This window comes from Tinamus guttatus, unplaced genomic scaffold, assembly GCF_059628265.1.
Source record: "Tinamus guttatus ecotype Peru unplaced genomic scaffold, ASM5962826v1 Tinamus_guttatus_pri_ptg000081l, whole genome shotgun sequence".
Classification (NCBI taxonomy): Eukaryota; Metazoa; Chordata; class Aves; order Tinamiformes; family Tinamidae; genus Tinamus; species Tinamus guttatus.
The window spans coordinates 1-15,165 of NW_028288615.1; the positions used below are offsets into that span (position 1 = coordinate 1).

General features: G+C 41.0%; 1 protein-coding gene across 1 annotated transcript in view; it reads right to left on the minus strand.

Annotated features, from left to right (window-relative positions):
* Positions 1-12,507: 12,507 nt before the first annotated feature.
* LOC104569394 (dynein axonemal intermediate chain 1-like) overlaps positions 12,508-15,165 on the minus strand; it is a gene marked incomplete at its 3' end in the record, with an annotated part of 28,970 nt that continues 26,312 nt past the window's right edge. The window contains exons 11-12 of the mRNA XM_088520201.1: positions 14,496-14,613; positions 12,508-12,551 (exon numbers count right to left, since the gene is read on the minus strand). Coding sequence (XP_088376327.1) covers positions 12,508-12,551; positions 14,496-14,613 — 162 coding nt within the window. The remainder of the gene's footprint in view (positions 12,552-14,495; positions 14,614-15,165) is intronic.

Genomic DNA, 15,165 nt, shown 5'->3' on the forward strand with positions numbered 1-15,165 from the left:
GGATATATGAACATCTGTATTCCAGTAAATAAATATTTAAAATAGATAGAAGTATGAAATGACACTTTTAAGAGAGAGTGTGTTGGGTTGTTTTGCCTGTCCTCATTATCTTCTGATCATCTTGTCCTGCCAAATTAAGGGATCTTTCAGTACAGAAGGGGGTAAATTCTTCTAGTATGTTCCCATTATCAGACTGTTGCCTGGGCATTCACAACAAAAAGAGCTAGCACATCTCTGCTCAGTTTCTTTTTGTGCAAATGCAAAAAAAAAAGAAATCATACAACAACTTAACTGCAGCTGTTTTCAGGGATAAAGCTAAGACAGGGAAGGAGTCAGACTGGCTTTATCAGACAGGTAAGGCTCTGTGGCATACAAACGTTTAGTCTCCTGAGGATCAAGATGCATTAATCAAACTAACTGGGCTAGACACAGAGGTAAGTGGATAGAAGTTAATGGCCTGCAATGCACCGGAGACATGACAGGATGGCTGAGCAGTTCTTTTGATCTCCAGGCTGTACAAAACCTCTTAATATGTTTTTTTTTTTTTTTTTTTCCAAACACATCAACAGAGCTCTTTATTATTTCATGCTTAACAAAATGCTACAGCACAAGACTACATTATGACTTGATTTAAAACTAAATGAACCAAAAGGTTAAGGCTAGGAAAATTAGACAAAGCTTGGAGAATTTAAATTACAAATCAGTAATTAAGTCACCAACTGGAATTAATGTTTCATGTGATTCATTCAAAGTATTATACTTATTAGGTCATATTTACTAAAAAAGTTGACAGTATAATAGGTACTGCCACTGGTACACTCCCAGAGCTTTTATGAATGGTAAGAGAAACTTGGTATTTGGACAATAGATATAAAAGCATTGTAATTTTCAATGTAATTATGTTTAATTGACCATAATTAATTACTTACCTCAATATACCAAATGTATGATGGCTTAAATTTCTAACATTGATTACGCTAGAGAATTTTTCAGAGACCACAAAACCACAGAGGAGAATACAGATATTTTGCAAGTGAACTTTAGACACAGCAGCACCCCAAAAACCAAGATTAATACATTAGACTCCTGAAGAACATAAGCTATGAAGAATGTAAGATTTTTCTACATTATTGTTTGTTTTAAATAGAACAAACATACCTGCCAAAAAGCAAAAATTAGAGACAAATACCATATCTTTAAAATTTACCCATTTTAAAATTCCAGAAGTTGGGAGTTTACCACACTTCAAAGTTATCTATTCTCAATTACCCAACTGACACACTTTGTCTGGGCTCAATTCATGCACCTCCAGCTTTTCTTAGATCTCATTACAGCATTTTTTTCTGGCAGATTAAAGATCCCCTTGTTACATGATCTATCTTCCTGATATAGGGAGTTTGTAGACCATAATCCAACTACCTAATAAGCTTCTCATTGACAAGCTAACAGAGTTCCTTGAATTTGTTTGTAAGGTCAGTCCTCCAGCTCTAAGACCCTTCTTTCATTCTTTTCTGAACCAATTTATTCTCTCCAATTTATGACCCTACTTCTCAGTGTGTCAAACCAGAAGTGAGCACACCATTCCAGGGCAATCACTCCAGCACACTAAATCCTAGGGTAAAAGAGCTCTTAGTTCCTATCCAAAATTCTCCTCTGTACAACAAGGATCTTAGAGGCTTTTTCCTAACTACAGTATAGCCCTGGGGTTTCACCACTGCAGAATCACAGAGCTGGGGTGGGAATGGACCTCTAAAGATCATCTGATTCAACCTTCAGGCTCAAACACAGCTGTCCAGGACGATGTTTAATCTAATCATAAATAAATAATGCTCTGATAGGGGTCCTCCATGGATGTACAGCTTGCCCTTCTTGGCTTAGAAATATGAGCAGACACTTGGACACTGTAATACATAGTGATTTCTTGTACTTAGCTACTAAAAGTGCTCCAAATTGCTCTATGTCTTTGACTTGATTGTTCCATTTCTTACCACTTCCTGTATTATTTATCTCATCAAAACATTTTATTGGCAGTGATTTTTCATTTACTTTTCCCCCATGGATGAAAACATAGACTAGCATTAGGTCTATTTTTTAATGACTTTTGATATGCCTACCCTAGGGGAGTCTTATCATTGGGTTTGATTTCCTGCCTTTTTTTGCTCTGCAGGCTCTTTTAATTAATACAGTGTAGTCAAGAATCACTCCTTGCAGCTATAAAAAGCCACATAGCATACACAGTATTTATAAATCAACACAGATTAGGCACATATCCTCCAGGATTTTCTGTTTGATTGTGGGGATGCTGAGTGTTCATAAAAACTTTCTTAAATTATTCACAGAAACACCCCACATTTTTACATTTTTTTCTCTTTGCTTATTTGGATGAAACATGTTTTCCGCATTGTAATAGGAACCCCTTAGAGTAGCAGCTTGGTTTATTACTTAGAGGGGCTTCAGCCTGCCTGCTGTAACAAATATAATCAAGTAAAATCACTGGTGACTAAGCAACCATTAATCTTCAATTCTGTAACTGTTCGGTTTTTATTTCTCAAAACAAATGCTAACATAACACTAACTGTTAAATAGCATTAGTAACTGGATCATCAATATTGGCAAACAGTGACGGTCCTACAGTTCATATGCAAATGCCCCAAAATGTCAATGAGCAATACATTCACAGCTAAAAAGAAATGCTCGGCCATCATACTGGCACAGACAGTTCTCAATATTGTTATCAAAAAGTCAGAGTGATTCTCTTGGATCTGTTAACATTAAAGAAATATTTAACTTGGACAGCATCAAATCAGTGCCTCTGAACAAGCCTCTGAACTGACACATTCTCCCAAAGCTGGGATCTGTCATGTTGTTTTCATGCTTTATACAAATATATGCCAAATAGGAAATAGAATCGAAACTACAACACGAATCTCCCTTTGAGGTGCGTACAAGCAACTGTGGGCCATATAAATCTCTATTAGTTTTTTGTGGTATTGTGCTTAAGAAAATACAAGAGCATTAGTGTGGTCCTCAAAGGCCACGGCTCCTTGCTGGATCACTGATGTGACCAGGAAACTGCCAGCCCCTTGCTGTAGTGCAATCCACTCACCTGCATCTCATGTGCATACAGCCTTATTCAAGGAGTTTCATTTAACTAATCTAAAATGCTTCTTCTTTCTCTAACAAGGACTTCACTCTGATATTCTCAATACAAAGATAAACTCAAGGAGCTCCCAGTAGCATTCTCTGCCCCGTTCTGGGAACATGTTTTGAATCGTTACACATCTGTAAAGACACCTGGAAGAGACTTTCCAAGAGCTCATAGAATCATAGAATGCTTAGGATTGGAAGGGACCTCTAGAGATCATCTAGTCCAACCCCCCTGCACACACAGGGTCACCTAGAGCACGTGACACAGGACTAGGTCCAAGTGGGTTTTGAAGACCTCCAGAGAAGGAGACTCCACAACCTCTCTGGGCAGCCTGTTCCAGTGCTCTGGCACCCTCACTGTTAAAATTTTTTTCCTTAAGTTCCTGTGGAACTTTTGGTGCTTCAGTTTGTGGCCATTATCTCTAGTTCTGTCAGTGGCCACCAGTGAAAAGAGACCAGCACCATCCTCCTCACTGCCTCCCTTGAGGTACTTATAGACACTGATCAGGTCCCCTCTCAGCCTTCTTTTCTCCAGGCTGAACTCCTCGTAGGGCAGATGTTCCAGGCCCCTGATCATCCTTGTGGCCCTGCGCTGGACTCTCTCCAGCAGCTCCACATCCCTCTTGTACTGTGGAGCCCAGAACTGGACACAATACTCCAGATGCGGCCTCACCAGGGCTGCGTAGAGGGGCAGGATCACCTCCCTCGACCTGCTGGAGACGCTCTTCTTAGTGCACCCCAGGATCCCCTTGGCCTTGTTGGCCACGAGGGCACACTGCTGCCTCATGGTCAACTTGTCGTCCACCATGACACCCAGGTCCCTCTCTGCAGAGCTGCCCTCCAGAAGGTGGGTCCCCAGCCTGTACTGATGTCTGGGGTTATTCCTCCCCAGGTGCAGGACCTTGCACTTGCCCTTGTTGAATTGCATGAGGTTTTTCACCGCCCAGTTGTCCAGTCTGTCCAGGTCCCTCTGGATGGCAGCACAGCCCTCTGGGGTATCAGTTACTCCTCCCAGTTTGGTATCATCAGCAAACTTGCTGAGGGAGCACTCTGTGCCTTCATCCAGGTCATTGATGAATAAATTGAACAGGACTGGACCAAGGACTGACCCCTGGGGGACCCCGACTGACCCCTGAGCTGATTCAGAAATCTGAATTTCTAAACCAGCACTCGCTTCTGTTAGTGCTTTTACTTTCTAAAGCTCTTTGGTCATTCACCAGAAATTAGAAAATTTAATAGCAGGTTGTTGGGTAAATCTAGTCCAGCCAGTATTTTCTACATGCCACATCACAGCCTTTAAACCTACCACTATAGAGAAAAAAATATACACCAACACCCATTACAGTTTCTAACACTGCCTCTCCTTTATCCCTACATCTTCAAATCAGAGTTTTCACAGACTTGTAGGGTTCTTCACCTCCAACACCCAGTTCTCTCCTTGACCTAAGGATTACTTGTTGGCTATAGGGCTTTTTCTCTCAACTGTGCCAGGAATTACACTGCATGCCATCTTGAAGTTAAACTAAAGCTAGTTATCCAACCCACGCTTTAACTAAAAGTCCTGTCTCACATAGGAATGGAACAACAACTCTCTGAAATCTTTTAGAGTTCTATTTTCCATGACTTCCTAATGTATCTGTGAGTTTGAGACAGCTGGACTTCATATCTCATTGATATTCATATAATTTGACCAAGATCTTGCAGAAAACTTCAAATCATCTATATTTCAAGATCAGATAAAGCATTATAGTTTCTAACAAGTAGTAAATGTGAATTAATATTCATCCTCCTTATCTGTGTGTGGTGAGATTCCTTCAGTGTGAGGATCCCAGGCCTCCTGCTGAATTATCTCCCCACTTGCTTGGGTCAAAAGACCTATACAGAGGGTAAGTGTCTTGTCACAGCTGCTGTCCTTTTTGGCAGGATGACTGATGAGTAACTTTGCTGACAGAATCTATCTGTATATTCCCTAGGCTTCTAGTTGCATACTTCACAATTTTTGATTTAAAAGCTTCTATGACATGGAACCAGCAGAGCTGATGGATTAAAAACTGGCTCGTTGCCAGATTCTAAATTGAAGCTGTGAACAGAGAGAAAATGAAAAGATCAGGTTTCTAGTGCAAATTCCCAGGCACCTGTTTAGTCCAAAGTGACGCAATATTTTTATCTTGATCTACATAATGATATAAAATATTTTCTGGTAGAGTTTGAATATGAAACAACATTGGGTGGCACAGAAGATATGATGTAGACAGCTGCTCTTACAGCATGCTCTGAACCTCTCGGTTAAATGGACACCATTGCACATCCAAGTTCCACGCTATATTGGGGAACCAAATGTGGAAGTTACATTGAGGACAGAAGGGTACACTTTGGAAAACACAAACTCAAAGATGTGTTCCAGTTACTGTGGGTAACCATAAGATACCATAAGCTGTCAGCAGCTTGGTATAAAGTGAGAGAGCCATCTCTGTATGAAGGACACATAAGACAGCAACTAAATCAGTGTACTTGGATATGGTGTCTGCACTCAGGAAGAATGTGGATATGCTGGAAAGAGGTCAAAGAAAGCCTAGTGAAATGACATGGCAGATGGAAAACAAGCTATACTTCTTGTGTATGGCTTAATGAGCTTAGCTAAAGAAGAGAAGAATGAGAGATGTCTTCATCAATGCATATGGGCACTTACCCATGGAGAAGGGACTTGAGTTTGGTCACGTGAGAATAATGAGTTTCAGCAGCTGAAAATGTAAGCTAGATAAATTCAGTCTTGAAATAACATGCATTCACCACCCGGAAGACCAATTCTAAGTTGAAATAGCAAAGTTGCATAGGCCAGGGGCACATGTTGAAGGATTCACTATCAAATGGCGTTCTGACAAAAAAAATAAATAAATAAACTGAGTATCATTCTGAAAGGTATGCTTTGACTCAGCCTTTAAGAAAACTTCCCCAGTCAATGCGCGGTGGTAGGACAGAATCCAGCCTTGCCACCTATTACTTTCTTCCTCGACCCCAAGAACACTTCCCTCCCCATGTTCATAAGGTAGAATTTCTTTTTAAAGCTTCAGCAGCTCATCTATCAGGATCAAGCAAGAATCTTTTCCTGATACCTACCCTGGTTCCTGGATTTGTGAGTTTTGCACATTTATTTTAATCAGAAAAGACTCCATGGCTGAAGTCTTCCACCTTTCAGGACAGGATACAATTATACAGTGATACCAAGAGTCCTTTCTGATTCTGGGCTCAAATATCTTGCTTTCATACTCAGGATCCTACACTCTGTGTTTGAGAGAATCTGCCCTAACTCAGACTTCGATGTCTTTCTACAACATGAAGTACTAATCCGGCTCTGAAATCATTAGGGTAAAGGTTACCTAATGCATTTCCTTCCCTTGGAAGAACCTGGCTGCAGGGTACCTCAGAGCCTCTTCTAGTCTTCAGTCATGCCACTCAAATTTATATTTGGCTACTTGCAGAAAACAAAGTATTTGGCCTAACAGAAGTCTCTGGTCTTGCAAAAGGTCATGTACAGGCTGAAATGGTTGTAATATGGAGGTGATCTTAATTTTTATAAAATCTTTGGAGTAAAGAATGCATTGGGAATTCTCTACTAATCATTATTTTATACTCGGCTTCTTAGATGGAGGGATTCACGCTTCTTGCACAAGAAGAGAGAGAGAAAAGGCAAATCTCCAAACATATTCCCTCAGTCCCTGGAAGGGGACTCTTGTGACTCTTTGTTTTCTGGAGTGAGCAAGTTATGTTAACATTCATTTTCTTTACTCTAAACTCCAGACCTGGTTTAAAGGCCTGATTCCTCAAACAGCCATTGCCAGTTGTGAAGAGTTGTAATGAGCCCTCCCTTCAGTTGTCTGTTCGGGATCAAATCATTCCAGAGAAACTGTCCGCAAGGGAAGAGAAGCAACTTCCTCAATCATGCCCATTTCATCTCACATTCTTGCGAACTTGTCTTCATGACCCTCCTGGAGAGAAAGTTTCTCGGTGTTACTGAGGAGTCAGCTCCTTGAGGAGCTGTTCTTCATCCCTCAGTGCTAAGTGCTCAAAGAGCACTGGGAATGAACAGATTCAATTGGCTCAAAAATGTGACAGATATGCTGTGGGACGAGACCTCCAGCGGAGTGAGCAATACTTCTGAAACACAGAAGTGATCAGGAAGCTGCAGAATATTATTATGAAAGCAGCCTGGCTCATTTTCTCCTCATTTCCTCTGAAGCACTCAAGAGTATGTCACACTGGGGAATATCCTTCTTGTAATCCTCATCTGGCAGCCTAAATCAGTGGAGGGTAATAAATGAAAGAGCATCTATGTTCTTTGGGAAGTGTATCTGAGAAATAGTTATTAAAAAAAAAGACTGTCCAGTAGGTACCCACAGGTCCCCTGGGCTTTGTTGCCACCATGCTCAACATGCTCTAGATGAGTTCAGCAAGAGCACTCCTGTGGGCTCAATGTCCCACCAGGACTCCTCAGCACCTGTGGGGGTAAAGCTATGCCCCATCAAATACCAGCTCATTTCTGTCAAGGCTTTGGTCCAGATTTTACACCCGCTTAATTCAGTCACAGAGTCATAACAACCTTTATTTTAGATGCAGTAACACCAGTAGAAAAAGGTCTGTACCAGCATAGATCATCCTTCTGATTTTAAAAGAAAGCTAGATCAGTACAGAAGTCTTTACACTGCCTAGTTCCATTCACAGTCAGTCTCCCCCAGCCAGAGCCATCTCAGATCCAGCAAAACTGGGAGGGAACACCTTTCACAAATACCTCAGAGTGCCAGTGCTCTGAGTGTGATTCTGTACTCCTCACTCACCCCTGTGATGGGCAAGTTATATATGCACAGTGCAAAGAAGGTGTAGAAGAAAATGCAGAAACTGCTTTACTCTACTCACCTCTTGTGCTGGCAGACAGAGGTGCACACAAAAAGCCATCCCTGAATGCCATGTGTCACTGGCACACTTACTTCTGCAACATGAAGGAAGGTGACTGCTAAGGCATGCAGTTGTGTTAGTGGTGGTGGTGTCAGCAAGGCAGAATACATGCCCAACATCCATCACAGCTTCTCTGAACCCTACACTGCAGGCTGCTAACATAGCAATAACCCAACAAACTCATTTATGCAAAAATGAAAGAGAAAGACAGGTCCTCCTGATGGGAATAAAAATTAATTCCAGCCAAAAAGCAAAGACACTGAATTTCAAATTATGATGACAAAACTTCTGTGTTTGGAGGAAAAGGAAAGTGCCATTATCATCAGCAGGGTGCTACTTAACCAAAAAACACCATTGTTGACAATTATAGGAAGGCAGGGGCTTCTTTCTTCAGAACTCCCCACACTGGAGTGAAGTGGACTCACAGTAAACAGGGACCATTTGTTTCAAAACCTATGCTTTGGGCAGAGCACAAATGTGTTACTTGTATCCTGGCAGTGTTGCCAAATCCATGTTGCACAAAAAATCTGCTGATGTTACAGCCACCCTATGTGGACGCCAAAGATCTGGGCTCTGCGCCAGCCTCTACCTATCTTGAGGACTATTCACTCTATCCTGGATTCATCTTTCCTCCCTTTCATAATCCATGAGATAGCCATCTAGTCTAGCTTCACTGGGGAGAGAACATCGCTTCCAGAAGGATAACTAGCTCCTTTTCTTGGACACCACCCTTGGGACAGGACGGATGGTCTCTGGATGTGCTGATCTTTCCTAACTGACTGAAGAGGAAGCCTAGGGCAGCGACTCAGCTCCTCTTAGCTGGCTACAGCTACGTGACATGAACTCTGCCCTCTGTGCCTGCTATAAAACTGGGATAACCAGCCTTCGGAATATCTTGCACACTTGGATGACAAGCCACTGACCTAGCATCCACTTCTCCCTACATCTGCATTGCACTCAGCACAGGATACCCTGGCAGAAGTAATGCAAACAACAAGTAATTTTGCACAACCCCAAAGCACAGATGTCAGGCCTTTGCTTAGTGCAATGAGTCTCAGCAAATGTCAAGAACAGGCTAAGTGGGGAGGTTATCACTCCTGAGCTTGTATCTCTCCTTATGCCCCTGGGGAGCAGGGCAGTGAAAAGACTCTAATTCCTCCACTCCTCTGGGCACAGGAGCTGTGAGTGCAATAAGATTTTGCTCTGCTGCACAAAGTGAGGAGTATCCTGAGCGCTTCTCCCTACCCTTTGCAAAAGCTGATCGTAATCTACCCTTTAAAATAGCAGCTGCCTGCTGAATTAAAGAGATTGTCAGGACAATTTAGACTTCCTGACAAACTAAAAGGAACATTTCCAGGGTTCACATGGAGTGAACTTTAAGAGAAAGGTGTCATTTTAAGATAAAAACATAATGTTGCTATATTGCAAGCAGAATACAATCCTCACAAGTATAAATGAAAGCAACCCATCTGTTTTTATTGTCAGAGCAGACAGAAGTACAAAAGAAGAGCTATTCTGGGCCACACTGAAGGCCGCTATAGCCCACTCTACTGTCTCTGACAGTACTGAGCAGCACCTGCCTAAAGAAAGAGCATAAGAAGCAAGGAAATATAGTTCTATTTCCATGTATATTCTCAAAACTTCTAGCAACTTGCACTTTTGAACTTAGTGAATCAGATGATTTGTCCTTTTCAACAAGCATCAGCAAACTGGCATGCCGTGAAGTTATCCCACCCTTTTTGAATCCATGTATGCCTTTGTCTCCCAGAACATGGAGGACAGGCACAAAAGTTCCACAATCTCCTTATGTATCACATTATTGTATTTCAATTTTGCCTTGGTTCAAAAAATTTGTAAGTTCTGCCTCATTCCGGTGTTACAGAAAATAGTGAATTTTTGACCCTTTTTCACTTTCCTTGTACCATTCAGGATTCTATAGACCTCTATCACATCCCCGCTTCCTTGTCTATTTTACAAGTCCTAGTCTGCTAGTTCTCTCTGATACAGAAGTTGTATATAAATTTCTGCTCATCCTTTTTGCCCTTTTTTGGATCTTTTCCAATTTTTCCATAGCTTAATATATTCTTCAGATTTCACAACTAGAACTGTACACAATAATAAAGATGTCACTTTTATCAGGGAACTTGTTTTTTCTTTTGTTTTCTATTGTCGTTTCTATTGGTGTCTCATATGTTCTTTCCTATTTTGTTTCTGTCGTATCCAGAAGTTTATTTTTCTTTCATAGCAATTCTCATCAATACTTGTTCCACCTTTTGGACAATTGCTAACCACTACTGACTTTTGAAAAGAAAAACGCAGAATGATTTCAAGATCACTTCCTGAATTATAGCAATTTCCTTGGGGACCAGCACTTACTTTTTTTTATCCTACATGCACTAAATTTCTCAACAAAGATTTTCATTAACCATTCTGTTAGAGCTGAGATCCCTCAGCTTCCTTTCAAAAAAAAAAGTGCTTAAAGCAAGCACCAAACTACTTCCTTTGTTAATTCAGGATTCTAACGTTTTCAGGACAAATAACACTAGAAAAAAATGTTCAGTTGTAATTTTGAAGTAAGTGTAGAACAACTGCAATGGCTGTTGGGCAAAGATGCTTCTACTGAAAGGGTCCCTTCTTTGGCTTCCCCATTCTCTGTCCTCCATAAAAAATTCCTGTGGTTGCAGTGTTTGAGGTGAAAGTTTCAGTGACTAACGCTACTATCTGTCAATCTCAAATACTGTTACCTGTAGAAACATAACTGATTTTCATTTCAGTTTTTACCTATTTCAAGCTAGACAGAAAAGTGTTAGCGCCTTACTCTAGAGTCATCTTTTATTAAAAATAAATAAATAAATATGTAACAGTCAAGGAAGGACAACTATCCTGGGAGAGAGCATGCAGAAACTGCATGGGTCAACACACCTGGTCGCTTTTAGCAGAGATAACCAGTACTGCTCTGCGATCTAGTTTGAAATTTTCATGGTTCTTCTGTATTCCCTTTTGCGAACAAGACCTGCCTCAAGCAAAAGTGTGGTTTCAAAGTCAACATCCCTTATATGAGAACATCAGCAACAGGACTCTAGTCATACTCCCAACTGAGGACGGGAGCAAAGTCTTAGGGAGGTCCACAGGTACTTTCAGAGGTTCTAAGAAATTTATGGAGTAGCTTGCTAACCGGGCAACAGTGAAAAGTGAACACTACCTTGGTGAGGAAATCCCAGGAAAATATTATAGTCTCCGATCACGACTCCTTCCTAAAGGAACTGCCCTGGGAGGCAGTAACCCTAGGGGTAAACTACCAGAAAGCTGTCCCCTTGGAGTAAAAAGCTATTTACAAGAGTCAGCTCTTTAGGGATGGCTGGAAAGTAGAAGACAGTGGGGAATGACAGGAACAATGTTTATGTGCAGTGTCTGTTACTATCTTGTCTAGACAAGAGGAAAGGGGCAGAAGCAAGACAAAAAATCAGAATACATTCAGAATATAGGAGTCACTTTGTCTGTAAGCAACAACAGCTACCAAATAGGAGGAAAGCAAGATTGTTGATACCGATTCAGATTCAGGGAAGATTCAGGTACAGATTCAGGGAAGGAGACAGAAGATGACATTACATGGCAAAGGTATTGCTCTAAGGCATTACTCCACAGCTGAGCAGGGGAACTGACTGGATATGTTGCAAAAATAAATAAATAAATAAATCAGAGAGAAATAAGCAGTTAGGTATAATGCAATCAACAAAACAGCAACAAAATAATGAGAAAATATCAGTTTGCTAGAATTCTTTTCCATCATCTGAAAGTGAAAGCAGTAATACTAAGCACATATTAATATAGAGAAATACAGGAACTCTGAAACAGATGTTCATAGCTGCTCATAGCTCTCCTATGTCCAGTCCTAGATACTGCAGTAGGGGATGAGCCTTTTCACAACTTTCAGGCTTGACGTGTCCTGTTGGAGTTTATCTTTTGAGACAATCTGAAAGAAGGTACCATCTAACAGGCAAGCAATGAGTTTACACTTAGAGCAATCTCTTAGGACTGGCTTCAGGCAAAATGTACCAGATCTGGTCCTTCAACAATTAGAAGGGCAGAAGCAGAGAAAGCCCCGTCAGAGCCTGGGAGAAAAGATAAAAAGGACTGAGCGGTGCTTCTAGGAGCCAGCCCCTGAGCGAAGGAAAACCCAGCGCTGCCATAAGCCAAAATCCCTGGCTACCACTGCTTATGCCTTTCTGGATGTTTAAGTCACATAAAGACCCCATCCCTATTTTGCGTTAAGTCTCTATCAGCTGCTACAAAATCACCTGAGATCACCTATGAGATGCAATCCATGCCCAGAGTGTTCTATGATTCAACTTCAGTGCACCACCTTGACATTTTAAATCTCTCAATAATACTTTCATATTTGATACTTACAAGAACCATACCCCACTGCAAAAAGGTCCTTGTACTTTGGATTCCTGTAATGAGAGAATTAATAAAAGATTGCATTTATTATTAAACACGTAGCTCAACAGAAATGTATAGTGTATCACGCATTAACATCAGAGTCCATTCTCATAGGACTGTGTACAGTCTAAGGGCTTGACCTTGGGAACATAGGCATAAGTAAAGTTTGTGTGAATAATTTTTCTGGACTCCAGATTTACAAAAGAAATAGAACATCGGAAGACCACAGCAGTACAAGGAAAGGATAAAAAAGGCACAGGATGTCAATCTCCAGCACTGCTTGGCTTGTACAACTCATGATCACTGAAAAGCTACATTTAAAGATGCATCTTTAAGAAAGGGGAAAGGGCAGGGATGTGTCAGCTTCCATCACTCAAGGCAAGAATAAAGGAGCTTCTAAACCACAACAGAATAATACCAGCATACTCACTTTCCCTAACCCATCACTAAGTAATGATGGATGTTCAAGAGACAGCTACCAACTCAATAATTCATGACCACTACCACAGACCAGGAAGGAAAATTCCCTTCTGATCCAGTTGGTGATGAGTATGTTTGCTGAAGCATAATGACTGTGAACATTTAGCTATCTATGATGCCTTCTAGAGTTCCTTTATTGAAAAACACCTACCTTCTTTTAGCTCTCCTGCTATGTGTAGACAGTTACTGTAGGGCTTCAATGGGACAAAAGTCAATATTGCTGCTGCTCTTGAGCTCAAACAGCACTCTCTGGATACAAATTCTCTAACATACATGTACGTCAAACACATCTAATGAATGTTTTCACCAACCTTCTATTCTGAATTGATAACATAAAAACACGTCTCTCTTTATTTTCCATTTTTCTTGTGCTAGTAGCTCAGAGTCCTAATGCCCCTTGAGAGATGTTAGGGGACTGTCACTAATAACAATGTGTAAAAAGCAGTACATTTGTAAATCTTATTGCATAATTCAATTTGGGATTATTTTTCCCAAGTCCAGGAACACCCTTCTGTTATTTCCTTGAAATAAGAAAAACAACAGCATACACTACCTACAAAAAAGGTCTTTTCTCCCAATTTTATATCTCACTTTAGTATTAATCTGAATTCTCACACAACTACATCCTCCTTTCTTAAAGCAAAATTACTGCAATGGCTTGAATGGGTGTGAGACTTCAGTCATTCTCTGCCTTTCCACAGATCCTGTTTGGCAAGACTCTGAGCTGCAAACAAGTGAGAAGAGGCCTGGCTGCAGGGGAGCAGAAGAAAACTATATCAACATCATGCTTAATGTGTGAACCAGGCAAGTTCTGAAGAGGATCAAGCCTGTTAAAAAGTATAAGGACTCATTTATGCTACTGAGATTTTTTTCACTGTAATAACTAATGCCTCAAAAAGATAGTGTTAATTGAAAGTATTAGGGATAGCTTCTGGACTGACTAGGAACAAAGATACAAAAGTGGACTGTAGGGTAAATTGCTACTACACTGAACTGTGTAAGATCGCAGGACACAACTATTACTGTTGTCTAAACAAATACCTTTATAAGGCCCCGAGTAAAGAGACTTTTCTCCTGTGATGGCCCTTGTTAAAAATGTAATCACTGGCCCTTCTCCTGTCCTAGGCTGCCCTAGGATTGATTCCTACTGAATATTCTGCAAAGGTAAATATTCTCAGTTCATTCTCAGCTTGCTCAAGAAGAGATTCTTATTTGCTCTGCCAACTGCACCTGCCTTGCCCTAATACTGTGCACAGAGCCTACTTTGCGTTCCCCTTTTGCTGAATGGCGCATTCAAGTCTCACAGAGTGTGCTTTTCATCCAAAAGCAACTACCATGCTTATGTGCTGCCAAAAGTAGCTAACTGGAATTAAACAGTGTTCCCAATGAGACAAACGCTGCCTAGTAAGGTGATATGACATTTAGTCCAATTTCTCTGCAAACCAGCAGAGCAAACCTGCAATAAAAAGGCTTACCAGGAGATGGCAGTAACTGCAAGTCTCTTGGTTTTGTCATACTGAAACTTCCAGAGTGGGAGGAGGGTGCCCTGTTGGTCTCTGTATTCATCGGAGGTATCCTCAAAATATTTAAAATCTAAAAACAAAAATCAAAAAATAAGTCCTGGTGAATAAATATGAAGCAAAATAGCATGGTGCACTGGCAAGGGAAGCTTTAGAGAGGGCTCTGTCATACCTGACAGCTTCTCTACAACCCAGTTGTTTATATAATGACAATTTGATCCTGAAGTCTTAATCTCAAACAGCGTCTAAGCCCTGTAAATATACTTTTCCAAGCACTTGGTCGTTGCAACAAAAGCTTATAGCCCAAAAGCAGACACAGGTTGAAAAAGGAAGCAGAAGGCCAGAGTGAGGAGCGACCTGTCCAAGAACAGCAGGGTTGTGGGAGGGCTGAGACTATAAGCCAGGTCAAAGCCCAAACCACAGTCCAGCATCCTGAGGATGAAATACTGAGACAAAAGATTTCATTCAGCTAGGGACACTTGGAATAAGCTATTAGCTTCTCCGTGCCTGCATATCACCAAGGCACAGACAGTCATATAAACATCAAAGGCTGAGGGATACTTATCCGGAAGAATGACAAAGCTGTGGACACAGAAAAGCAGAGTACAGAGAAAGGCCCTGCTCA